Below are 27,617 nucleotides of genomic sequence, written 5' to 3'. Positions count from 1 at the left end.
TGGTAATAGCAGACTAGTCCAAGGAATGAACGTAATTGTTTTACATTTTCGGGACGAGGATAGTTAGAGATTACTTCAACCTTAGACGGCAAGGGACTAATTCCCCTTGCATTAACAAGGTGACCTAAAAATTCGATTTCTTCCTTACCGAAACTGCACTTATCAACATTTATGACCAGTCCGAACTTACGAAACCTTGAAAACAATTTCGTCAATGTTGCCATGTGCTCTTCTTCAGTCCGAGTCGCAATTAAAATGTCGTCTAAAAACGCAAAAATATTGTCCAGTCCTTCGGTTACTTCGGATATAAAACGGTTAAAAGTACTACAAGCGTTGGTCAAGCCGAACATCATCGTCGTTGGTTGGAATAGTCCTTCGGGACAAATAAAAGCAGCCTTCTCTTGATCGTCCGGATGAAGAGGGATTTGATGGTACGCCTTCGCTAAGTCAACTTTGCTAAAAACATTACAGTTCGACAGTTCATTGGTGAAATCACGCAAAAATGGGACAGGCCAGCGATCCTTGACCGTTTGATTATTTAATTTCCTATAGTCGACACAGATTCTAATATCGTCCAACCCCTTCGGTACGACAGTAATGGGAGAGGCGAAAGGCGATTTTGAGCGAATGATTACACCGGACTTCAACATCTCTTGCAATCGATTCTTCACCTTCTGTTTTAAATGGGGCGGCAATGGGCGACAGCGAGATCGAGTGGGACATCCATTAGTAATAATTCGATGTACAGTACCGTGATTAGCTCGTCCTGCTGCATTCCGTGGGATGGTAATGTCGCTGAAGCTCGACAAAAGATCTACATATGTCGTATTGTGATCAGGCGCTATAAAGTTCAAACCGCGAACTACTGGATTACACTTCCAGCCAGGAATGAAACCTCCTGAAACAGTATCAATCAGACAATTGCTCCTCAAATCAACGACGAGGGAAAATCGCTTAATAAAATCAGCCCCCAATATGGCAATGTGTGTATCGGCTATATAGAATCGAAATCCGTACTTGTATCTATCGGAGAACTCGATCCGCAAATATCTCGTTCCAAACGTCGCAATTTTCGATCCATTTGTAGCGTACAGATTTGGTCCTGGTTTATTCTTGAAAACGTTACTTGAAGTCGGTAGAACAGAAACGGATGCTCCTGTATCGACGAGGAAAATCTGCCCTGAAATCGAATCTCGTACATGCAATAAAGGGTTTTCACGTTCGGAGTTCACTGTTGAAAATTGTTGCGATCCCTCACGAGGCCTCCGTCTAAAAAAGGGCGATTTGAGGAGTAGGAACAGGGTGGACGGCAATTTCGAGCTCGATCACCGAATTTATCATGATAAAAGCACAACTGATTCGTACCACGCAGATGAGCAAATCGAGTTACCTCACCACGTGTCTCTGAACGGTTTGACAGCGTTCGAAAAGCTGGTCGATCGTCTCTGAAGGGTTCATGGCGAGGAACGGAACTACGATTGAAATCATGTGATCGTTGTCCGTCAGATACAGCTACTTGTCGTGCCGAAGGTATCGCTTTCAGTTCTCTGACCTCACGAGCTATCGATTGAACAGTTCGTTGCAATTCATCTAATTGATTAGTTTGATGATAACTGTAATGATTTGAAAGTACACGAGGAGAAGCGCGAGTGTATATACTATCAGCTCGTAGGGCAAGCTGTTCCACGGTATCGTCTACATGTGACGACAATATCCCAGCAATATGATCTGGCAAATGGTGAAGGAACGTTTCCTTTAAATAACAGTCAGAACCTGGTGTGTTTGACAGATCCTCCATCGCATTTCGCAATTTTTTCAGAAGTTCAGAGGGTTTTAAATCCCTACAACGATCACTATAAAGTTCCTTAACACGGTCTCGTAAGGGAACAGCGTACTCACGCATCAGAAGATCTCGCAATACTTCGTAGCAGTCGTCGTCTTCTGGGCCAGGTAACTTCAATCGAATCGATTCGAGCTGCTTGCCGTCCAGACATCTCAGAACGTGAAAATACTTCGCCGCAGAGTCGGTAACACCATAACTGACAAATCCGGCTTCCACCGAAACAAACCACGACTCCGGCGAATGGGACCAGAAATTGACCACCGGTGGCGGCATCTTCGGGGCACAAGTGAAATTGGCCGAGCTGGCAATATCTTCCACCGATTGTTGTCGTCGTCGTCGTCGAGAAGACATTTCAAATACAGCAGAGAGTGAGCAAGGGATTCGAGTCGGCTAGTGCACGTTGGGTTCGAGTCGGCTGGCGAATCACGTCGGCTAGGATGGCTAGCGAATCACGTCGGGGTCACCAAAATATAGCGTGCTCTGTCGTGGGCGCGCGTTCTTCTTGGTCCGCGGCTCGATAAGTCAAAGTATACAAGTCAGCATTGCTCTTTTAATAAAACAACTAAAACGTGACGATGCTCGTCTGACGAAGACTAGAGATCGACTGGCTCGGACGGTGACTAAAAGCGACTGCTTCGCATAGGTTCGTAGCATCAAGAAATACCCAACATAATCAGTGATCAGCGAGGCTAATTGCGGTAATAATGGAGCGGTACGCTACAATACAATGCGAATTTCATGGTCTGTGATTTTGATTGTTGCGTTGCGTCATACTTTGCCTTTTTGGTTTTGCTTTTAAACCTGTTTAAATCCCTTCAGTGTGCCGATAACTCTTGTAAAGAGGCCCCCGAAAAGTCTTCGAGTTTAATAAATATACTGCTACAATGGATGTTGTGTTGAAAGCTATATTTGTGGATTTTGAAAATTGAGTAATTTTAGTTACAATTCTAGTTTTGAATTTTATAAGGTGATTGATTATTCCTAGTTTTAGTTTTACTTGCGGATTTGAAAAAGCGAGTAGTTCTGTTTTCGGAATTCTCAGAAAAGACACAAACAACCTTTGGCCGGGTCGCAATCACCAAAGTTGAACTCCGTCACCAAAATACAAGTTTTCAAATCCTGGATTTACCGCCCATCCGTGCATTAATCCATCCATTTATTAATAATTGGATAATCGTAGGCCGTAGCATCAAATAGTATAGTGGTGCAGAGGTAAAGGAATGGAATACTGTGCATGTGTGCATACTTGATATTGTCAAGTGAAAAGTAGATTTTGTACATACCGAGACAATTCATAGACAAGGTCATTGTAATGAGGTGCTAATAGATTTTAATCATCTTAACTGGCTGTGATTGATACAACTTTAAACCACCTTGGAAACTATTCATCTGTATTCTATCAACCCGTGTGCCTTGAACAGTGCATGGATGGTAATGAAATTTATATTCATTATAGGATCCGAAGAATGTCTACCCGACGATGAAGTGCGATACTCTTCAGAAAAAGTGGACAATCCATTTCGTTGGGGAATCTGTCGATGGACTAATGAGTTTCCATCATACATTGGTGACATATTGCGTTTTCAACATCAAGTTTGCGCCAGCGTCAGCGAGTTCCTTGAACTTTTCGCAGATTTTCTTGCAAACATTCCAGATGTCAAATACAGCTAAATACATCTAACCACAGGGTATGTGTACATTAGTAGAGGTGAAAGGTCAATTTGAAGCATTATTAGGACATGGGTAGGAACATGGATGTCAACAGGTCTACATGGATGTCGACAAGTTATCATGGGCCTTGTCCATGTCAACATGACTCAGGTGGGACCAGGTCTGGACTATGGGTACACCCATGATTATTTTTTACAGTGTATTTTTGACTGGGACTCCTTATATAGCTTAATATCAAAAATGTCGAAACTGCTGAAAATATTTTCACGGATGACACAGACTGATTGAAAAAATATGTATCGCCTAAAAATGACGAAAATATACGCATTCTGCTGGCTGAGGAATAAGTTTGACGCCAAAGCATTTATCTTCACATGCTGCACTGCAGCTCAAACCTGAAATATTAAACGAGACTCATCAATTTGGAAACGTCACCGAAACGGAATATATGTTTATTCCGAACAATAAGAATATTAATTATGCTATACATGTCTGTACTCGTGGGAATTCCAGCAGCAACAGCAACAACCTTCAAATAGTACTTAATTATGACGCCGAGTGCGGGCCATATGAGCTTTACACACCTACGTAGGGGCGAAGACTGCATATTTTATAATTACTCACGAGTCGCGACAGTGTACTTCTTACTCATGTCATGTCATCAACACCATCATTTTCATCATTTTAATAAAATTTTTAACAAATGAATACACCATAAGATTGCGATATAATGAAAAGATAGGTGGGTGCCGAAACGACCTGGACTAGTATTCGAAACGTGATTCAGATATGAATAATAGGCTTGTGCAAAACGATTCGAGGACTCGAATCCAAGTCGAGTAACAATTGCATTGATTTGAGACAAGTAATGAGAGCCGATATTTTCTAATATAATCTAGGGTACTGTTTTCAAGGTAAAATATAACTTCTACTTATGCTCACAACTGTAGTCTCAAATCCCCAGTAAACCGTATTTCAGCATTGACAATCACGCTGCATGAGGCGACGAATATTCACTGAACGACATTTCTGCTGGGTAGTGGCCAAGCCTAACAATGCGGACAAATCGCAATGAAATAGTCATGGTCCAGATATGGCGAATTTTTAGGATCACACAAAAATATGCATTGTTGGAACTTAAAGCAGTGGTTCCCAGCCAAGTTTAGTTTGAAGAACATTTTATTTTGCGACCCGCTGTGGGAGATATGACCAAACGAATGAAATACAAACTAATGTGAAAAGAGACGGTCAATTTCATACGAATGCCATTTACTACTAATGGAAAAGTTAATATTAACAGATCACGTCTAGGTTTGATTGGTGACATGCTTTAACGCAACGTACTGTAATACTTCAGAGCAGTGGTTCCCAACCTTTTTGGATGTTGGAGCTGCATTTCAAACTTCAAAGTACGTATGGAACCGCATTCAAACAGTCGACTAGACTACTTGTAACGAAAATTTAAAGGTAGCTAGACTACCTCTGGAGCTCACCCTCCCGCTAATTCAAAAGGATACACATATACATTTATAGATTCTATATTGGTTATTTTAGCATTGATAGATTCAGATTTGCGAGAGCTATACATTGAAATGAACTGAAATTGCATATCATTACTACAACACGCTATATATGTCGTTATGTGATATGTCTTCACACATTCCAGCACTTAATGCACAAGTTTGAGGGGATTATACGCCAAGTAATATTGGTAATATTGTAATTTATACTAGACAATGCGCCGTCACTTCGATGTCAGTAAAATTATGTTAAATTTACTCTTCACGGAGACGAACCATAGAGGTCTATGACCAGCAGAACTCAAGATATATCATTGTCTGACGGGTATTCAATAGAGTTGTTTAAAAATAACTTTTTTCCAAATTTCACTCGCTTAACGTTAAAATTGTCAGGTTGCTTAAAAAAACGCTACTCATCAAATTTGGATCAATTCCTATCAGTTGCGGCCGTGCAATCTTAATTGGAATTTCGACCATTTTCGAATTTTTAGTATTTACGGCAGTGGTTCCCAACCTTTTTGTCTTCATTCCCCACTTAAGATTTATTACGAGTCTTCATTCCCAACTATCCCAAACTTTTGTCATTACGGAGCAGCTATTTGCTTATTTGAGTACACAAGACGCATATCCCCAGCACGCAAGACAATCGACTATAAGTGCAACATAAAACGTATGGTGAACCGATACTGGTAACCCTCAAAATTTAACGAAAGCGATATTCACGTCATACTGGTCGTGATGGATGCGTTTATGACGCCATCATTGGTTGTCCAGAGTTAAAAATGGGTTTTTGTGACCTACAGCACTTCGTCAGCCCCCCAAAACGTGGGTCTTGGGCCCCCATAGGGTGATAAACCGAACATCTGGAGGGCTTCGGCCACCCCAAACCCCGCTCAGGCTATGGGCTGCTTACCGCTAATTATCATCTTCATTGGGTGTCCCATTTAGTTAGTCAGCTCTTCTCGCCTAGACGCGCGAAGCGTGAGAAATTTCGAAAATTCATGACTGAATCGGTCGATATGATCGGGAATTGCATATATATTGCTATTAATTTTTATCCTCTCTCTGCTTACGTAATTCGATTTGTCGGTAGAGTGAGGTGTGTTTGAAAAGGTAGGACCCCTCAATAATAATTAAACATCTCCTGGTGTATACCCGTCGGCAGGAACGAAACAGCACTTCGTCAGACCCCCAATAAAGTTGAGTCTTGGGATCCCATAGCGTAATAAACTCGATGTTCAGTACCGCCGTAATGTAAGCTGCGTTTGCTGCAGGAGCGAAGTCACTCAATACAAATTCCTGATTCTTGCTAGATGACGGTAATATGTAGCCACTATCACCTGTATAAACCGAAAGCAAGTCGCTACTGCTGATTTAGAGTCTACTACTTTGAGATGATTGCTATAATGAACGTAGCGAATATCACCCTTAAACGTACTAAGCAAACTTTGAAACTATTGATTTTATTCGCATATACATTTATACAATTTCATTTTCTTGCTTCAGCTCCTTGACGAAGCGTCGTACGATCGAATCATTCTTGCGGTGATCTTCGCCAAAGGAATTTAAATAACGTTCCGTACTCCATCCGCGCGCCTTATGGACGATGAAGCTTAGACAATGATGACCGCAAGCTCTGGAACGTTTGTGCCGCAGACGCTTTATAGAGCAGGTATAATTTTCTGGTTCTATAAAGCAGGCAATCTCGTATTTCAGCGTCATTAAGCCAAAGCTATCGTGAAAATGTGTCTCATCCTCATCCGCGTAAATGCATATCCAGTGACTTCCGATTTTTCGAGCTTCGTCATAATTGATCACGATAGCATAAGGAGGAGGGGATCGCCTCGGCAGTCGATCGATAGGAAATGTGCCAAGGAAAATATGTTTTGTTGACTCGCAGCACCACAATATTTGGTCTATTTCATCCCCGTTCATAGCACGGTCACTTTACGACTGCTACTGATTTGCAATAGCTTCTGGAATTCCATGAAACAGAGCAAAGTAGTTTCCGCTGTTAGCCCGCCAGCTGGATCCGTAAACTTAAGGTACCACTCTTTTGTAAGTCAAAGCAATGATCCAAATCATCAGGGCGCAAATTATAAACCAGTAGACAGAAACCACTAGCGAACTCTTCAGGCGTTAGGAGCCCTCTGTTTTTCTCCATTGCGCCCGTACCTTCAATCAGGTTATGGTAAAGCTCCGTGTAATGACCCTTATCGAAATCTAGCTCATAACCTCCCTCCGGAATCAGAAATCCGTTCAGTTTCAGTTCGAGTCGTTGCATATTATTGTGTATGAAATTATAAGGATTTTTCGTAACATCGCCTTGAAAGGCTTTCGTAGCTACCATTCCGATGATAGGCGAGAAGGTAGAGTCCCGCTATATAGATTCCCGATATCTATCTGCGTCGTAGCAGCCGCAAATGTTCGGGTGATCAACTTCATGTCGACATACGGATATTTCGCCTGAGCATTAACCATCATCGCTGTCTTCACATCGTCGCTGACTCGTACGCTACATAACTGTAATTCTTTTTTCGTTAAGGTGAATTGACCGGCAGCATCTCCCATCATGAAAAAGCTTTTCGGATTCAAGGTAAGCTCAAACTCGAGAGGCACGTCATGTAGGATGTAGCGGTCTTGCAGACATAGTCCGTGATGGATTTTCGCACGTATTTCCACCACGTTATCATCCTTATAGGCTTTACTCCTGTTGTAATATCCTTTGTTAGCTGAGGCGTTAGTACCACCGATCGTATCCATTTTCCCCAAAGTATCTTTTCTCCATCCTGAGGCCCTCAGTGTGGTATTTTGCACGTCAAGCGGAGTGAATAAATTGTGCAGATAGGACGAATAACACTGTACTTTTATATCTTGTTTCAAAGTTTCGTTAGCGACTTTAATTTGTAGTTGAGAAATCAAGGAATCCAAGATATTATTTACAACGCCAACATCATCATCTGGACCAATTGCTTCGCCATCTTTCTTTAATTGTAAATGAAATAAGAAATAGCTCTCGCTCAAATCGATAAAGTCTTCTGAGCCCTCAAAGCGGAATGTTATCACGCTAGAGTTGTTCGAAATCGGTGCTATCTTAATGATTCTGTTCTTTTCAACGCTAGTCTGTGTCGCGGGAATGTGAAATAAATCCTATGAGGGATGTACCCCCTCTGGGGACTGTACATGAATTAACTCCGCCATCTATCAAGTCTCAAGTAACAGATGATGCTTATCGTCGTGTAATATATATTTAATCGAAAATATCTTTGCGACGTCTCTTTTTCGTGATCTTACGACCCCGTCTTGGCATTTTTCTTTTTCTCAGTAAAGAATCGAGAGCAATCCCAGCGGCTTCTTTTCCGCGTATTTTAAGACTATCGCCGACATTCTCTCCATTAAGAACATCAGAGGCTACTTGCGCACCGGTATGTAGTAGACGCTTCCCGAGTGATTTTGCACCTTTCGAAATTAGGAACATAACGCTTCTTCCGAACGAACGAAATAAGTTTCCAAGTCCATGACCTCTCTGCACTTTACCCCGAAAAAAATTGATATCACCACCGCTCTGTTGGTGATAATAGTTTCTGAACGCCTCCCGATCACAGCAATAATGACTCCTCATGATGTCTCAAAGCAAGTGTGAGATGAAGAGGCGCGTTCTCAAACTTTATAGCTTCGCCTTTATCATCACGAAGCATAACGCGTATCTCGCTTACTCGCTCCGTATTCAGAGGAAAGAAATATATTTTTTTGAATAGCATATGCTGATATTCATCTATTCCCGTTGTAACGCGGATATTGCGTAGTAGAGGCGCACTCGTATCACCTACAATTTGAGGGGTGATGACATCCGTATAAACTAAAACGTTGGTCACGGACACAGGTTCCCCTTGAAAGTGAATTTTTCTTCGTCTATGTAATCCACCATCTAGCTCTACCTCCGAACGAGCGCCTCTTCTGAGAACGGGGTTTCTATTATCCATGAAAAGTCTCGGACCGCTGAAACTCTTGTAAGGTCCCGCTATCAAGACCGGACCAGAACCATCTACCCAAATAAATCGTGCTTTTTTCTGATCGTGATTGATACGCTTCATCAAACTAATTTTATCATGATAATCACCAGCCGGGAAATAATAAAAATTATTATCGCCTTCCGCATCATTCACGTACCATAATAAGCCGTCGTAAGGCTCGAACGTGGGCTGAAAATTATTTTTAAAAGACAACTCGGCAAGCCCTATCTCCCATTCACCAGAATCTATCGGTTTCGCGAGATCGATAGTAAAATCTGACTCGTGTGACGTAATATGAATATATTTCATAATGCAACTCCCCGTCTACGAAAATGCAATACAACACTCGAAGGAGAACTTCGAAAGGGTATTTTCTCACCCTTCTCATCAAGTAGCGATATTTCGATGCGTTCTAGCCTATTTATATTAACAGGGAAATAAAAAGGCTTCGTGTAATATTTCGAAAATGATTTACGATTGTTCACCTGTACGACACGTAACAACGGTAAGAGCCTACCGCTATCTTCTTGTGGCTCAATGATATTACAATGAACATAAACGAAATCGATAGTCGGATCATGTCGCATGCGAAAGTTCAAATGAATGATACCCTCAGTGAAAAAATAATTCCACAATGTACAATTAGCATTCGGGAAATGAAACGCCAATAACTCCTCCTTCGTTTCCTTACGCATAAGAGCACCGAACAATTCTCCGTGTCGTAGCAAGCTACTATGCCCTATGTCCGTCTCTGGTCGCAATTTGTCGGTTACCTCGTTATGAGGTACAGAGATAGACATACTATGATTTTCAGGGAAACATGTTACTTTTGCATCAGGATTGTCTCTTTCCAACGATCTATACAGGTCATATAACGAGTCGTATTCTCCCAATTTAAAATTAAAGTTTCTTGCTCTCTTTTGCGTTCTGATCCCATACCTATTCTTCGTGATCCTATACTGTTTTTGATAATCCGTGGGGAAGGAGATCTCAGCCAGAGAAACTTCTGTATCTTCCACGTTTTTCGGGACGTCCAATTCAACGCAATAACTCGCTGTTGTATTATCAGGAAATTTATCCATGGAAGCGTTCGAAAATAGCGTGACGTAGCTCATATTTTGAGCTTGGGATTCGGAAGCATATAACCAACGCAAGAGGAGAGGAGAGATATCCAAAGCTCTTTGTTCCCATTCGAAATGGTAAGATTATAGAGAGAGAACGATACGATGACCAGTATGATTACTAGTTGCGCCAAAAACTGATAAAGGTTCCGACTAGACGATATCCTTCTTATCGACCCAGCTGTCGAATCCACTTCCATATCCCAACCAGCGCACTAAATACTGTTCTCGTCCCGCGCGTTTACGCCTTCTTATAATCTTTTCGATACGCCAAGCTTGCGGTTCTTTTACGCGTTGGAGCTCCTCTCTATAAAATCGACCGTGGATGACTTCACCACCGTAATCACGTAAGCGATACATTGGAGGATCCCCCTTTTGGGCGTCTGCGATATAGAAAATTTCCCGTTGCCAGTTGGGTAGGCTGCTTTTCTCAAAAAGATTTCGAATTTTTGATATACGGACGGGTACTCCTACAGCGAGGTCTGGTTGTTTAGCTTCTTGAAATCCGTAAAGTCTTCTCCAAACCGATTCCTGATTAGACGAATTCACTTGGTTTGGGGCAATGGCAATGCTACGATGGTACGTCCTGTTGTAGGAGTAAGTAAAGTCATCGAGAGCGCTCACGTAATTCCTCGTGTTATTTTTTGTGAAAAATCGATACATTAACGCTTTCATAGTACGAATCACCCTTTCGACGACAGACGATTTTAATTCGCTCCTCGTATAGAAATATCTCACTTTGTTCTCCTTTAGATAGTTCTGGAAAGCGCGATTGGTATATTCGCTACCTTGATCGGTTTGTAACACTAACGGTACGCGTTCACGAAACACACGTTTGAAAGCAGAAATCATACTTGAAGCAGTTTTATTTTTAATCGCTATCATCCAAAGGTATTTGCTAAAAATATCAATCACCACCACCACAAAACGAAAACCGCTATTGTACTTTGAAATAGATTGCAGATCCATCAAATCGCTCTGAAACTGAGCATTGATACCGGAGACCACTACACGTTCACGCCTAAATTTCTTACGTAACGGAAAATGAAAAGTATAAGTATCTTGTCCTTTAAGCCATTCTTTTTCCTTTTGCAAATAAGCGCCCCTATACGATTTGGGCTGTTTCGGATCAAAATAGTCTACGTCTCCCATTCTTTCCCGTATATACGGGGATTAGGCTTACGCTGTCTCTTATAAAGCCAGGGAAACGCGGTTTGTAACACTAGGGGTACGCGTTCACGAAACACTCGTTTGAAAGCAGAAATCATACTTGAAGCAGTTTTATTTTTAATCGCTATCATCCAAAGGTATTTGCTAAAAATATCAATCACGACCACCACAAAACGAAAACCGCTATTGTACTTTGAAATAGATTGCAGATCCATCAAATCGCTCTGAAACTGAGCATTGATACCAGAGACCACTACACGTTCACGCCTAAATTTCTTACGTAACGGAAAATGAAAAGTATAAGTATCTTGTCCTTTAAGCCATTCCTTTTCCTTTTGCAAATAAGCACCCCTATACGATTTGGGTTGTTTCGGATCAAAATAGTCTACGTCTCCCATTCTTTCCCGTATATTCGGGGATTAGGCTTACGCTGTCTCTTATAAAGCCAGGGAAACGAAGGTTGTGGAATCCGGCGCGGGCGTTTCTTTTGCGGGCGCTTTTCTTTCGCTACGGGGCTCGCGAGCCCCGTGTGTGCGGCGGGAGGGCGGGCGGTCGCTGCGTCTACGTCTTTTCTCAAGTTTCTCAGTTGAGCAATACCATGCCTATACAGAGCTAGTTTCTCGGAAGCATTTAATGGAGAGCTTTTAATTTTCGATATATGTTTATCAAATTTCTTTTCCCATTCGTCCTTGTTCCGAAATGCGGGGAATTGTAGTTCACGCATTCTTCCCGAAAAGTTTACCCAACAGACTCCCGATGGCAGGGATTGCAGCGCCTAATATAGCTAAAACAGACTAGTTAGAAAAAAGTTTCTATTTTATCATAATTTTTATACCTGAGAGGAATCCACCCTTTTGTAGCACCCTCCGTTGACCTCTGCGAGTTTTTTGCGCCAGCAATTGTCTGATATCGGATTTGTGTTTTCCAAGCCTCAACTTTCTAGATGGGGAGATACGTACTGTCCCCGAAGCCAAGTTATGAACGCACTGGCAGACGCAACTTAAAAATTGATTGTTCGATAAAAGTTCTTTTCGCTGTTTCCCTTTAGCGTTTTTCAAAAGTTTTAATTTAACGTGATAGTCGCTCAATCGTTTTCGAGATATGTTACTTCCCCTCTTCGACATGTTGAATGCCCTAAAATCTGCAGCGCGAGCTGTATTTATTCTTGATATACCGTCAACTTTTGATGTGGGAATATTTTGCTGCGAAGACGATAATTTTCGTCTGTCTCTTGCGTCACGTCAACCAGTATGTACGAGAACGGTTTTCGAGTTACCTTTTTATAAGCCTCCGTAAGGAATCCGGCTTTATCCGGGAACATTTGACGTGAAAGAAAACTGATTTGACTCGCATCACGGGGATTTTTAAATATCACGATATAGCTCGCGCTCAAGGTCATATCCCGAAAGCCTTGGCCCCTATAGAAGAGGTTTTGACATATGAACACCACGCTGATCTTTGCGTGATGACTGTATCGAGTGAATAGATCTCTGGCCTCTTTCGCTTCCGTCATCATGTCGTCGATCACCAAGAGAACGTGCCTATTTCCTTTCTGTAACTTTTTGAGCTCGGAGAGCCCTTGCGAGAATTCTACCCCTTTTATTTTATCGTACAACGCCTGATAATTATTATACAACCATACAATTTTTTCAGGAGCCGGTCTAATCATCTTTTCTGCGTTCTTCACCAACTCATAAGTAAAATAACTCTTCCCGCTACTGCTCGGACCAGCTACGATCATCCGAAACGGAGCATGCAATGTACGTATTCGATCCATTTATTACAGAGATAAAGGCAATGTATGAATTCCATCATTAAGCACAATCCTTTTATAATAACCATAACTCAATGCATTTCGATATTGCTTATACGTAAACATATCGCTCCCATAGCAACGGAAACCGCTATTGACACCACCCGTGATCGATCTATTTTGAAGAATGGAAATCTTTGAAAGTTTTGTTGGCCGTTTTTTGAAGCCCTTTCGAGCTGTACTTATCGCTGTCGTGTTAATGCCATAGCAATAGACGTCAGTCCAATTCCAACAAACATGAGGCTCTTCCAAACTTTATTGTTACCGAATGTTGTGTTATCGAAATATCCTACAAAACTGTCCTGAAACAATAATAAAAATGTTAGCCTTCCAAATCCTACAGAAGGTAATTCGAAGTTCGCTGCGCTTGGAAAGTTGAGAACAAAATTATAAGGTGGAATCTAAGGTTCGAGGGATGATAAGGGTTCTGGAGATCGTAGTACCTCGAGCTATAGATAATAATTTCTAAATCCTTAGTAAGGCTTGTAAAATCGCTTACCCATCCTCCGTTTTGCGCTATCCACTTTCGTCTTCTACTACCAATGTAACTCCCAACTGTCTGTATGATACCTTCTATATGATCACCGTGATGTTCATCCTCCTTATTCCGAGCAAGAATGCTAGCGACTACCCCAATTTTCTTAGGTATCTTTGAAAATTCCATCAGCTATCATCAGGAACATTCGCTCGTCGGGTGAATATTCTTCATATTTTTCATTGACTTCTACATCACTATAGCGAAGACGTTTGGAGAGCGCGTTTACGATAGTTCGGTGTCGCTCAAACATTTCATCCCCAACTCGCCGTAAGGTTCTCTCTGCTTTCGTATTTGCCTTAACGCATGAGCCGTCGAGTTCGTACATGATATAATTCCTAGCCAAGGAATATGCTCCGGATATAATTTCATCCTTTTCTTCAGTGAGCGAAGGTGATGCTCGTGATAATTCCATGGTTTGAGGATAATAGCGAGTCAGAGTTCATTTCAATAGCGTCTTCGGGACTTTCAAAATGAGTTGCTCGCCACAACTTACAATTTATAGACCATACGACATGAGTAAAGCGAGAATTCGTAGGCGAACATCGCTCTTTATAGCGTCTAAGTTCTATCCCAGGGGTATGTGTACTATACGAAAGTGACGAAGTTCTATATGATACATTGTATATGCACTATCCAATAGCTCATAAGTACTATGATCATCGAGGCATAAGCAGCTCCGCAGAGCCTGTACCCTTAACAGGAAATTTGTGTATACATTTTATATGCAAAATCTATGCTATACTTCAGCGTATTCGACTTTAATAGCCCCTAGCAATATAGTAGCACCGTCGCAGCTTACATTATAACGTTATTAGTCGCCGCTGGCGTTTTACTATCGATTTAATTACCCTTATTCTAGACATGCAAAAAATTATGCAGGTATTAGTATTAAGCTCTACTCAGTAAACTGCGATCTGAAATAAGTCGTAGGGATGGTACTACAAAAAAATAACTATACATCGTTTTGTATGGCCACATATTGTAGTGTTGCGGCATAGACCGAACGAGTCAGTGCAAGTTTTGAAATATGCTCGTATTATTTGATTCGGATATTAATCCTGCGGAATCTCAAGTTATTCGTAGTCATTGGAAGGATAATTGCATCATAGATGTGCAGGAAAAAGAGATCTTTCGATTTGTGGGTGTCGTCAATATTCAACGAAAATCCGACCATATAATTGTACGCGGGTCCCATTGTTGAAATTGAATTGATCAGCGTGACGTTATATATACTGCGCTGTATCGAAAGCATCAATGCCAGTTGAATATCGTCGAATGGCTGTCTATAATGTTAATGACATACAAGAGTCCTAGTTATCTAAGCTGTGGATTTGCATAGCTGCTTGTTGATATATATGGATACAAGAATGGAACTCGTGAAGCGACATCGAAACATCAACCGATCTGGAGGATTTCAGCAAGTGAATCGATGCAATGACGCACAATGATATCCTTGATATATTATGCTCTTTTTCGAAATAAATGAACTCGTACACTATACAATGCTATTTCAATGAGACTGAGTAAGTGTCAGCTAAAGTATAAGACATAAGGTTGGCACTGAATCGTTATATTACGGGAATCGACAAGTTAGTTGAAAAGTAATACTAATCTCAGTAAAGTAAAACTAATTTCAGATACACTATAGTTTAATTTTTTTAAATTAATAATCCGCATGAGTCAAGATGTCGTTAAGTAAATCATTTTTTTTTAGGTAATAATCATCACCGCGTGATTGTACTCGTGGCATTCTTACTAACATTCTAATCATTGATAACACGTACCAGGAACGGATATGAGCTACGTGCCTTTTTTCTGTGAGCAGTCGACGTTCTAATTTTCCGTGATACGACCTAGGGGGCCCATCATTCGATCGGTACCAAGCACATATTTCAATGGTGCATAGCTCAATATCTGTATAAAGCATACTGATCATGAGAGTATATCAATTCGGATAGCGATGTCGAACATTGATGAAAGCGATTTGCTACCTAAGCGTAGTGTGGACCCTACAAATTACGCTACATTCAACTGCGCTTGCATCGGTACCACAAGTAGCATAGAAATAGGAGAAGATGAAACTCGGATGGGTCCCATTGAACAGTACCAATCTATGATAAATAACAGAGGGGAAAAGATTTATGAATGCTATGCGAAGCATAGAGATGTAACTGTCTCCCCGTTGAATGATCCCGTTTTCTATAACATGACACGCTATGCTCGTAGACTAAGCACATTCGTGCGGTGGCCGGATAATATCAATACCTCCGGAGCCGAGCTCGCGGACTGCGGATTGTTCTTTTTGGGCTATAAGGACCATTTAAAGTGTTTCTCGTGCGGAGGGCTGTTTTAAAATTGGTTGCCGTGCGATGATCCCTGGTTCGAGCATGCAAAGTTTTATCCTGCGTGTCCTTTTCTCATCAAGCGGAAGGGGTCGCAATATATTCGTAATGTCTGTTATGCGACACCTAATATAAGAAGAGGCTCGACTAAATTTGATGGCGAGGTGGAATTGCGCGATGACTGTTGTACTTATGTTTGATATTTCTTTTCAAAGAATGAGTCTAGCAATCCGTGGAGATACTATTCTGGCCCAGGGGCCCTATAGAAAAGACTTGTATCTTTTTAATGACATCACAAAATTACGTATGGAAGCCTCGAATGGAGCAGAATTGACCTCGGATCAACTCTTTGTACATTCCACAAGCGGGAACATTCAGAAATATCGAGCCACTCTGAAGCATGAAGGAGGTTTGGTCGTTACGTATACCCGCGATGGGATCGAGCATTATCAACGTCTGAATCCGGCTGATGAATTTGTCATCTATTCGCCCAGCGTAGTTGTTCCTAATCCCGACCTTCCGCTCGTATCGTATATACTACAAGCCAGTGATCGCTACATCAAACAAAACGGTCAGATCGAACGAAAGAACTCGGATCGCAGTGTCGGATGGCAGCAAAGCGGTGTACCTCGAAACATCAACCGATCTGGAGGATTTCAGCACGCGAATCGACGCAATAACGATCAACGATATCATTGATATGCTCTTTTATCGAAATAAAATCGTACACTATACAATGCTATTTCAATGAGACTGAGTAAAGTGTTAGAAGATACGAAAAGCGCTGAATCGTATGAAATGCGGTGACTACAGGGATCGAACCTAGAACCTAGAGCAAGATAGTTGACTGATTCCTCTGTGATGACGTTATGAAATCTAGTTCAACGTTTAGTGTATTACGCGAGAATTCATATTCTCAAAAGCAGCTCAGTAAGCATAATCATGATGGTGTGGCAATGGGCGTTATATAGATGTGACGCTTGATGATGTGGCACTGATGACGTAGCAGATGATGTGGCAATGGATGCTGATGATGTGGCAATGGGCGTGCTATAGGTGCGGTAATGGGCGGATGATGTGGCAATGTAGGCGTGGCAATTAAGGTGACGTGGCCTTCTGTGATTGGTGCGTAACAATTACAGGTACCCTTACTACTGTCGTGACACAGTAATGGCCAATGCCGGTCGACAGGTCAAGCAACAAATCGACGATGTCATCCGAATTTCCAGCGTCGCTCACAACAGAGCTGAGCGCGCTTTCAAAGCCTACTGTTCTGGGAACATGAACTCCTCTTCCATCATCACTAACGACTGCGTTAAACCTCGAACTTCCAATAAATCACAGAGTATTCATTCCGCCACGCCCTCAAGAAAGTTAGCCGCAGTCCTAAACGCTAGGCTGACACTGGAAAGAATTAAACTGAAACAAGAAGAAAGAAAAGTTAGAATCGAAGCCGAATTTAAATATAATCGGGAGCTCCTCGAAGCTACCTCGAACTTGGAAATCGCCTAAGAAGAAGCATTCTGACAACGCTTTATCGGTTCACAAAGCCGAAGACTCTATTTGGCAAACATACTACTGTGAGTACTGAACCTTCGACGTTGCCCGCTACTACAACAATTACTTTGAATACCTTGGGCACGTCTACATCTGGACCAGTCAGCAGCACTGGGCAGAGGCTCTTTTCTGAGCCGTCGATAACCCAGCCGTTACCGACCACTCGTCGGTCAACCGCATCAGCAATCCCATGTCATTCTCAGTCCATCCATTCGCATAGTTTTACTGTTGGTACGAGGCCGGTCATTCCCTCTGTTCTCAAAGCACCCCGCCGTGGCAGAGTGGCCTTAGATCTAACGATCTCATTCCTCGTTCTCGCGGTCAAGCAGCTGCCGATATTCGTATTGTGCCAATTGCGCACACTGATCTTATTCCTCGTTCTCGCTGTCAATCTGCTGATATTCGTAAAGTGCCGAACGCGTGCACTGATCTTATTCCTCGTTCTCGCGGTCAATCCGCTGATATTCGTGAAGTGCCGAAAGCGTACACTTATCTTATTCCTCGTTCTCGCGGTCAATCCGCTGATATTCGTAAAGTGCCGAACGCGTGCACTGATCTTATTCCTCGTTCTCGCGGTCAATCCGCTGATATTCGTAAAGTGCCGAAAGCGTACACTTATCTTATTCCTCGTTCTCGCGGTCAATCCGCTGATATTCGTAAAGTGCCGAACGCGTGCACTGATCTTATTCCTCGTTCTCGCGGTCAATCCGCTGATATTCGTGAAGTGCCGAAAGCGTACACTTATCTTATTCCTCGTTCTCGCGGTCAATCCGCTGATATTCGTAAAGTGCCGAACGCGTGCACTGATCTTATTCCTCGTTCTCGCGGTCAATCCGCTGATATTCGTAAAGTGCCGAACGCGTGCACTGATCTTATTCCTCGTTCTCGCGGTCAATCCGCTGATATTCGTAAAGTGCCGAACGCGTGCACTGATCTTATTCCTCGTTCTCGCGGTCAATCCGCTGATATTCGTAAAGTGCCGAACGCGTGCACTGATCTTATTCCTCGTTCTCGCGGTCAATCCGCTGATATTCGTAAAGTGCCGAACGCGTGCACTGATCTTATTCCTCGTTCTCGCGGTCAATCCGCTGATATTCGTAAAGTGCCGAAAGCGTACACTTATCTTATTCCTCGTTCTCGCGGTCAATCCGCTGATATTCGTAAAGTGCCGAACGCGTGCACTGATCTTATTCCTCGTTCTCGCGGTCAATCCGCTGATATTCGTAAAGTGCCGAAAGCGTACACTTATCTTATTCCTCGTTCTCGCGGTCAATCCGCTGATATTCGTAAAGTGCCGAACGCGTGCACTGATCTTATTCCTCGTTCTCGCGGTCAATCCGCTGATATTCGTAAAGTGCCGAAAGCGTACACTTATCTTATTCCTCGTTCTCGCGGTCAATCCGCTGATATTCGTAAAGTGCCGAACGCGTGCACTGATCTTATTCCTCGTTCTCGCGGTCAATCCGCTGATATTCGTAAAGTGCCGAAAGCGTACACTTATCTTATTCCTCGTTCTCGCGGTCAATCCGCTGATATTCGTAATGTGCCGAACGCGTGTTCTGATCTTATTCCTCGTTCTCGCGGTCAATCAGCTGCTGATATTCGTAACGTGCCGAATGCGCACACCGATCCGATTTCTCGTTCTTGCGGTCAATCCGACAATATTCGTAATGTGCCAAATGCGCACAATGATCTTAGTTCTCGTTCTCGCGGTCAATCCGCCAATATTCGTTACGTGCCAAATGAGCACACCGATCCCAATTCTCATTCTTGTGATAAACTCGGTGCTAGTCGTCATGACAAATCCGTGCCTATTGCGCACGACAATTTCCATTACCATGCTCGCGATAAAGTCGCTCCTACTTTTAGTTTTATCTACGAATCCGATTGCGTTCTTGAGCTCGTAAATGGAAATCCTAACGATAAGCACTGCGCTCAAACCAAACCCACATGTTATCCTCGCACCATTTCCGAAAGCCCCGCGCCTGCGTCTTATACACCACACTGTGGTGTGGGTCAGAGGCCCGTTAACGGGCCGGCGGTCATTCATCCCGCGTTATATTCTTGTCAGTCGTCTACACTGACAAGTCATCCCAACACTGAACCTAGTCCATGCGACTCCTCTACTCGCAACGACGCTGTCACCGTCGAACTCTCGGATACCGATCCCATGCAGTGTCAAAATCCGAAAGGCCCTTTCAAGTAATACGAATGTCCCTACTGGGCCTGTCTTATCTGCAAACCACGATGTCCCTCCGCAGGGTCGGAGAGACCTGATACCTGTTACTTGCTCTGTTCCTGATTATGGCAAACCCGACATTTCTGGAAACTCTGATGCCGACGCGCCAGCTGAACTCGATGATTCTGAAGACTCTGACGCCAACGCGCAACATCTGTCTAACGTAGAAGACGCTGCACCTCCGCACACCACAAACATGCGTCACGAAGTGTTTCCTCTCAAGAAAACGGAAACCGTCAAATCACCCTACAACGGAGAAGCTGCCAAGAAATCGCTCGAAAACCAACGCTTGAAATTCGGGAAAGAACCCGAGTTCTTTCGAAAGTACAAAGAAAAAATCAACAAGTACCTACCTCGGTGGTACGCTCAAGTCGTGCCGCCGGATTTACTGCCTTCGCCTGCACGAGCTTTCAACCCTACCCGACAACGAAAGATGCTAAGCAGCCCCAGAGCGCAACTCGCCGCAGACGTATCCGACACAAAACTTGCTACAAGCGTTATAAAAGAATTTGACTACGATATCGACTCCGCTCGCTAATGTACCGAAAACACCGCAATGCTCCGCAGCATTCGAACGACATCCGCTCGATTTAACACCTTCGTCCGTCAACGACCGCCTTGAACCAGGATCGCTCCGCGCGCGCTACCTGACATGTTTTATTTTTATTCTGTTGTGTGTTGCTTTTCTATCCCGACTTGAATCGTTCTCAGCTTACTTGAGAAGCATAATAATCCCATGATTTTACCGCACAATGTCACTATCTTGCTATTGCAAGTTCTGCCCCTAATTCAGGAATATTCTGGATCATGAGAGACCAGACTTCCACTCGTAAACTTACTGTTTTGTACACCAACTGGTACTGGTCGTGGCATCCGAAATAGTGTTGCCTTGAATTGTATAACTTTTCCTTACTCATATTGGACGTTTTCTGTACATCGATATTTTTTTTATTTCCTCCATGTTTTGTTTTCATCCCGATCGTCTTCATAATATAGAACCACCGTTCCTTCAATTTGTGTCTGATGGATAACTATGTCGCACATTTAATATTCGACACGGGTTCGGCTATGTCACGGTGTTTTTTTGTGAGTATCAATGGTCGGTCATGCTCGAGTCACCTCGCCGCACGCTAGAAGAAACTGGATCACGAATCATTCTTTCCGAAAGCGGTCGTGCTGTAATAGAATAACAAGATATCGAAGACATAAAATACGGCGTACTGCCCATACAAGCGATATGACGGCATGCCATCCACGGTCTTCTTGAAATGGTGGGGTGTTCCGTTATGGTAGCTCGACGTCCAGGACAATACCAAAGTAGTAAACAACATTACTATCCGGTTGCAGATAGCGGTGAAGTACTAGCAGATGCAGTATGCCCATTACGTATTGCATCTTTTGACACAGCTTGTCTCTCTTACACTCAACGCAGTTTATAGTACCATTTTTTTTTAACTTTCTATAATCGATGCTGATGTCAGGTATAATGAAATCTCTCATGTCTGGATATGCTGAACAGTTACAGATTGAACTTTTACCACTGCAAAGTCACCTACTCCTCAAAGCCCACAAGATTGCAGCAAACTTTTGGTGCCTTGCTGACACGGAAAAGTACAGTGGTGAATGCGGGGCAGCTATGAAGGTTGCAAGCGTGTTTGGTTTAACCTATCGTTGTGAATCAGCCTTTGCGGACACGACCGTCATTAAAAAACAAACGCAGAACACGCCTCATTAATGCACATCTGGAACACTCACTCAAAGTTGCATTGTCAAGTTACATACAAGAGTACAGCGCACTAGTTGATAGCATACAATGCCAGGCCTCCCACTGACTGGCATATAAACAGATAACACGATGACCAGTATAACGTGTGACATGATTTATTTTAAAATTTGAACTGACAGTTGTATAATTTATATAAACATGGTGCGAAGTAATTCGTGATTTCTTAAAAAGTGTTAGTGGCTAGCTAGTTGAAATGAGATATTTTGATTTAAAAGACTCTCAAGTATTACCGCTATGCGATTCCTGCCCAGTGCTATGAATATTAAAGCGGAAATTCCGTCTGGTGCGGGTAAAAGACGGGAGTAAATGGTAGCCCGTCGCTTCAATCAGTACCCAAAAGTAGCCCTTGGTTGCAAAAAGGTTGGTGACCCCTGTTATAGATATCCCCACTTTAATCGTATATTAAGTTTTATACCAAATGGGTCCATTAAATTATTAGGCGAAAAGCTACTGGTAGCGATCTATGCCGATACTTTAGTCCATTTGAGTTAAAGGATGTAATCATCTAAGGAATTTTTAGTCACAGATTTGATGCAAACGGCAGGATATGTTAAGAAAAATAAACATTTTTTTACTGACCAACTTCTTCGTCCAATGCCTTATTCAACTGATCCAGTGTACATTAACTCCTATACGCTCGAAGATTTCGATCAAGATGACGATCTCAGAGATAGCAGGCCCAATGATGAAGATTTAGAAATTGAAGATGATTCAGAGAGTAGAGTAGTCCATTTTAGCCTAAGTTAATGATCTGACATAGGCTTTTGGACTTGGAATAGAAATCTTCGGAACTTTTAACATCCTTACGAAGTGAAAAAAAGATTAGTTGGCAAAGTAGAGACGGATAAACATTTTTTCCAGCAGAGGCCTAATTTCGGAGGCTCTGTGCATTGCCGTGATACTGGCATTGACATGATACTGGTACCTGGGTTAGTGGAGGTATGTGAAATTTCGACTTAAAACTCAAGTGAATGATCAATGTCCATTGACAGCTCATAAAGGATCCTAAAGTGTGGCATTCTCCAAAATGGCAAACTCTACAGCGCAGTTCCAATTGCACACTCAGTTATAGTCTTCGTGAGAAATACAGAAACATCTCACAAACTCGATTGGATCATATGGGCCGACTTTGGAATATATTGTTTTATGTGTGATTGGACACAAAAGATACGCAGATGCGGTACCGATGGATCAAAATTTGCAAAATGATCTCTGGACCTCAAATCTTCAGCCGAGAATAGCAGGTATTTTGCTGGCTTAACACTTTGATCCAAGCTCTACCTAACGCGAACATTTACATGAATATCCGCTATTTCGAAAAAAATCGTTATGAACGTTCAAAATTTGTTGCTGAAACGTATCATCGGTCCCCACCCAATGGGTCCAAACGCACACGACTAGGGCTGGGCACAATTATTCGAATACTCTAATCTGAATCGAGTATTAATTTTGATGATTCGAGTCGAGTAGTAAAAGACGATTTTTTCAAGTACTGAAATTATAAGCTCTTCGCCACTGAAAGTTAATTTATCAACGAGAATTGAATTTACGATACTATTTTCAACTGTGGTAGCCTTGAAACATTGATTGTCAGTATCACAGCAGAGAAAACAATAAAAAACTAAGAACGTTACTAGAAATAGCTCGTTTACGAAGTCATGGTGATCCAACAACATTGTCACAAAGTGCAACGAACTCGGTAGGGTCGAAAAATATACCTAAGTATATATAATGTGATGAATATCAGGCATTCTATTCTTTGTGGTGGCAAAAAAGGTACATATTTTAACTTTTACATATAACATTATGTCATGACGTCATATGGAGTGGTACTCGAATGCTTGACTCGACTCGAAGCATAATACGTGATTCAAAATCGAATCACAATCGAATCACTCAGGTAATCGATTTTGCACAGCCCTACACACGACCATGGGACCTATGAGACATACGCTCAAAAAATTAACTTTTTAAAATCTTGCTTCGTTGTGTAAATCCAAGCTACAGCAAGCCATTGAAGAATAGCGATCAAACACCACAGGGAAATATGATGTGTAGTCTCTATATATGTAGGCGTGTTTCTGTTGTTAAGTGATTAGTTGGTCTAACTATTTTTGCTTTATTTGGCTATGGTACCATAAGCTCTCCATCCTATAAACATTGTAATTGAATTGAAAATAGTCCACTCTAGGATGGAATTGAATTAAAAACTATGTGACTTTATATACCCTGATACAAGCCCTACACGTCACATTAAAAATTATCATCATCATCATCATTGGTTTATTAGCAATTTTATCGGTTCAATACACCACAAAATGCGATAGAATGAAAAGATAGGAAAGTGTCGAAGCGACTTGGATCAGTCTATTGAATCAGACACCCACCTTGGCCTAGGCGATTTAAAGAGGAGGCATGCACACTGAATGAAAAGTAAAGAAGATAGTAGGCCTATGGAAAAAGGCAAGTAGCAAGAAATGGGGTGGCATGTCATGGAAGGCGAGATCGATAGGTCAGTCGTGGTCCGGTAATATTGAGGATGGACTAATATTCACTTAGTAGTAATTGCTTGTATTTCAACTTGAATGTGGACCTGGACATGCTCGTCGACTGTCGGATGGCCGGCGGGATACTGTTCCATCATAGTGTCCTGTATGGTGTCGACACAGGCAAATCTCACGCCTCAGTGAAATTGTATCACGTCACAATTTCCATTTAGCTACAGGCAATTTGACGGTCATTTTTGACTGGCTTGCCGAGCATTAAATTTGGTAAAACGGGTATCAATCGAAAGCTGACTCTGCACTGATTACGAAAACATAAATTTTATTTCGCTCGTGGCCCTGGAACTCCCACAATCAGCCTCGAATTTTTCATTGTTATGGAGATTGGCATTGAGACGCAACAATGCTGTCTGGCGAAACGAGAGAGTAGCTCAAGAGAAAAAGAGCCAGACAGTATATAGTATTATCAAATCACCACTGAGTCAAATCCGGGTCCAAGACGTGGAGCAGAGGTTCGAGTCTGAGTCATATCGCTGCGTCTCGAATCCGAGTCCAAGCCTTCCTGTTCACCGTTAATTATTTTTTTATTTCTGGTCTTGTTCAACCCACGTTTTTACAATCCTGCTTGGGTGACATCGAATACCTCACATTCGTACTGTTCTAATTTCCTCGCTCTTTACAGTTTCTAGCCCTATTATTCAAGCACCAGTACTGATAGACGAAATACGAATAATGAAGTAACTTTACCCTATTCTTTCCAGTAACAATTAAATGCCTATCTTGGCCGACCGAGTCTCGAGTCATATGACTTGGTCGAATTGTGCGAAATGATTGGTGTACAAGTCGAGACAATACACAAATCGACTGAAGTTAAGTCGTGTCATTTTCCGTATTTTAATAAAATGACTCGAGTCCAGTCGAGTCACCGAAATATCGCAACTCGTGTCGGACTAGGATCAAATCATGACTTGAGACATTACAACCGTGCCTGTAATCAGGGCTCGGACCTGCGCGGTAAGATCCCATCGAATTTTCAGTTCAACGCCACTCGTCCATCGCACCCGCAAGCAGCAACACCAACTAGCTAATTTTATGTACCAGTAGGCCTGTAAAACACAGCAACTAAAAATAAGCGGATCCGCGTGTAGTTCCATCTTTGAATTTGTGTAATGACTTTGATTGCGGCGATTACTTGGATGGTTATCACGGTATCACGCCGACGAAATGCGACCCCTCGATAAAATCAAATTTTGAACCTACTTCCTTGAGTAGGCTACTTTTTAAATCTTCATTTTCTACTTCCACTAAGAATAATTTTGAAATGTCTTTGAAACTACTTATATTTTTTAACTGAGCAGATATTTGTGGCTACATAATGAAATTAAGTTCTTTGACCACATCCGTTGATTTCTAGTATATGTATTTAAAGTTATTCCCGGCGATAGTAGTAATATTCGTGACAGTTGCAAATTTGTGTCAAACTTCGTGAAAAATGCCAGAAGTTCCGGAAGACCACAGTACGTGAGCGCGATACCTTCATGACTTTATTTTTCATTTACGGCGTTTCACAATATTTATCTGTATCTGGCGCAATGGTGGTGTTGTTTTTACATTGTTATTACTGTTGTCGTAAACTTGTAACATTGATACGATGAAAACCAATGCCAGCATCTGCTAAACGTTACGGGAACGAAACATTTCGCCCGAATCTATAGAACTATGTAAAATGGCGTCAAGGGATTTTGGTAGCAATGTAGGAACATCTCATATTTACTAAATTATGTAGAAGCACGCGTATAGTACCAATTTACGATTATTTAGCAGCGAGAGTATGTTATTTCCGGGTGTTCATTGAGGCGATGAGTTACGGCTAAATAATTATCAACCTAGAAACAAATAAATCATCAAGTCTAGTTTGATAATCTCACGAAGATATACTTTAAAACTGTCATTTCACTGAATATATCGATGGGGTAACACCGAAGTCTGCCGATTAAAAAAGCAAAAACATTCGGGCTTGGTCAATTGAGATGGGCTATATATTCCCACAACGGTGGCTAGAGTTTTGATGAGATATAGTTTGATGAAACTGATGAGTTTTTCATAGATATACAGCTCCATGCCTTACTCCATCTCATAATGAATGGACACGATGATTCAGTTCAACGCTATTGTTATCTCATCTATGCACATATTGCCAGAGGTGGTCAAAGTAGTCAAGAAAGCTACTCAAGTAGAAGTAGAAGTAGCGACGAAAAAATCTACTCAAGTACGAGCAGAAGTACTTTTTCCATGAACAACCTAAAACTACTTGAAGTAGAAGTAGAATTTACTGATATTAAATCTACTCAAGTAAGTAAGTAGTTTTGAAAACGATCGTAATTCGTTCACATGGACTGTCAAAAGGTACAAATTGAGCTATGCGAAAGGTGCAGAGATTGATACTTATTGATGCATAGCAGGAGGTATCCAATTTTCGACAGCATAAGCATTCGTCCGCATCATGAAAATGATAGTATTGATATGGAAATGTGATACTAATCCTCTGATTACTCGAACAGCACGTTTTAAAAAATATCACGGTATTGCGCCCACCCCATATTATAAGGTCTGTAGATTAGTCGAAGAGCAATACGGAGAAGTTGTATAGGATACGGTGTAAACACTTTGCGCGATAAGTAAACATTAGTAAAAAAGTATGATGGATCGTAAAAATGCCATACTGTGTAGCTTTATTTCCGGAAATTATAGGCATTACCACACCTGCTTTTATACTTCAACATTTATGTTATCCAGACAATAGAACTGCTATTAATTAGAACTCAAAGTCTATGATGGGAATTGAAAGTGGAATAGAATATAAATACTGCTTCTAAAAGCGGAACATGTATTTCATGTCTTTAGTCCAGAAAGTTTCGAAGGTTGGAATGCTAAAACAGCTCTAAAACTAAAAAATTCAGAGTCCACTTTTCTAGATTAGGACACGACATGGACTGCTAGATTACGATATGAAGAGTAAATGCTAGATTGCGAAACATCAGTTTCAAACCTTTGATGAGCCATAATATTATGTACTGTTATGAAATATTTGAAATGGCGAAGGGCGACAATGCGGTGTGAACGCAACCACGCCTATAGTGAAATCATACTGGTTACCCCGTATCCACTGCGAGCGAAACGCGACGAAAATTCTGGGCTTTACTCAAATTTTATGAAAATTAAATGTGGATGCTCCGTGAAAACACCCCCGAAATTCCTCAGGCTATCTTCCCGATTGGGGGATTAAACTACTTCTACATGACAAACTGAAAATAGCGAAAAGTAAGTAAGTAGATCACAAAATATTAAGAAGTAGAAGTACAAGTAGCGAAAATCAGATCTACTTGAGTAAGTACCAGAAGTAGCGGAAAACTACTTGAGTACTTCGAAAAAGTAGAAGTACTTCTTTATTGACCACCTCTGCATATTGCACACATGTCAACCAACTAGCTCTAGCATAT

General features: G+C 41.8%; 2 protein-coding genes and 1 long non-coding RNA gene across 3 annotated transcripts in view; 2 read left to right on the top strand and 1 right to left on the bottom strand.

Annotated features, from left to right (window-relative positions):
• Positions 1-27,617, top strand: part of LOC145438096 (uncharacterized) — a 367,020-nt gene that overhangs the window by 147,318 nt on the left and 192,085 nt on the right. The window lies entirely within an intron of this gene.
• LOC145437984 (uncharacterized) overlaps positions 3,818-27,617 on the bottom strand; it is a gene marked incomplete at its 5' end in the record, with an annotated part of 459,138 nt that continues 435,338 nt past the window's right edge. Inside the window, one exon of the mRNA XM_080315350.1 lies at positions 3,818-3,909. Coding sequence (XP_080171476.1) covers positions 3,818-3,909 — 92 coding nt within the window. The remainder of the gene's footprint in view (positions 3,910-27,617) is intronic.
• Positions 6,291-13,240, top strand: LOC145436961 (uncharacterized). The gene is made up of 4 exons (XR_013914507.1): positions 6,291-6,706; positions 7,580-7,630; positions 10,117-10,246; positions 12,992-13,240. It is a non-coding gene; the product is annotated as an uncharacterized LOC145436961 (long non-coding RNA).

The sequence above is a fragment of the Botryllus schlosseri genome, chromosome 4 (genome assembly GCF_051294905.1).
Source record: "Botryllus schlosseri isolate E-star chromosome 4, Bs_hap1, whole genome shotgun sequence".
In the NCBI taxonomy this organism is placed as follows: Eukaryota; Metazoa; Chordata; class Ascidiacea; order Stolidobranchia; family Styelidae; genus Botryllus; species Botryllus schlosseri.
This window is presented reverse-complemented; position numbering and strand designations above follow the sequence as displayed.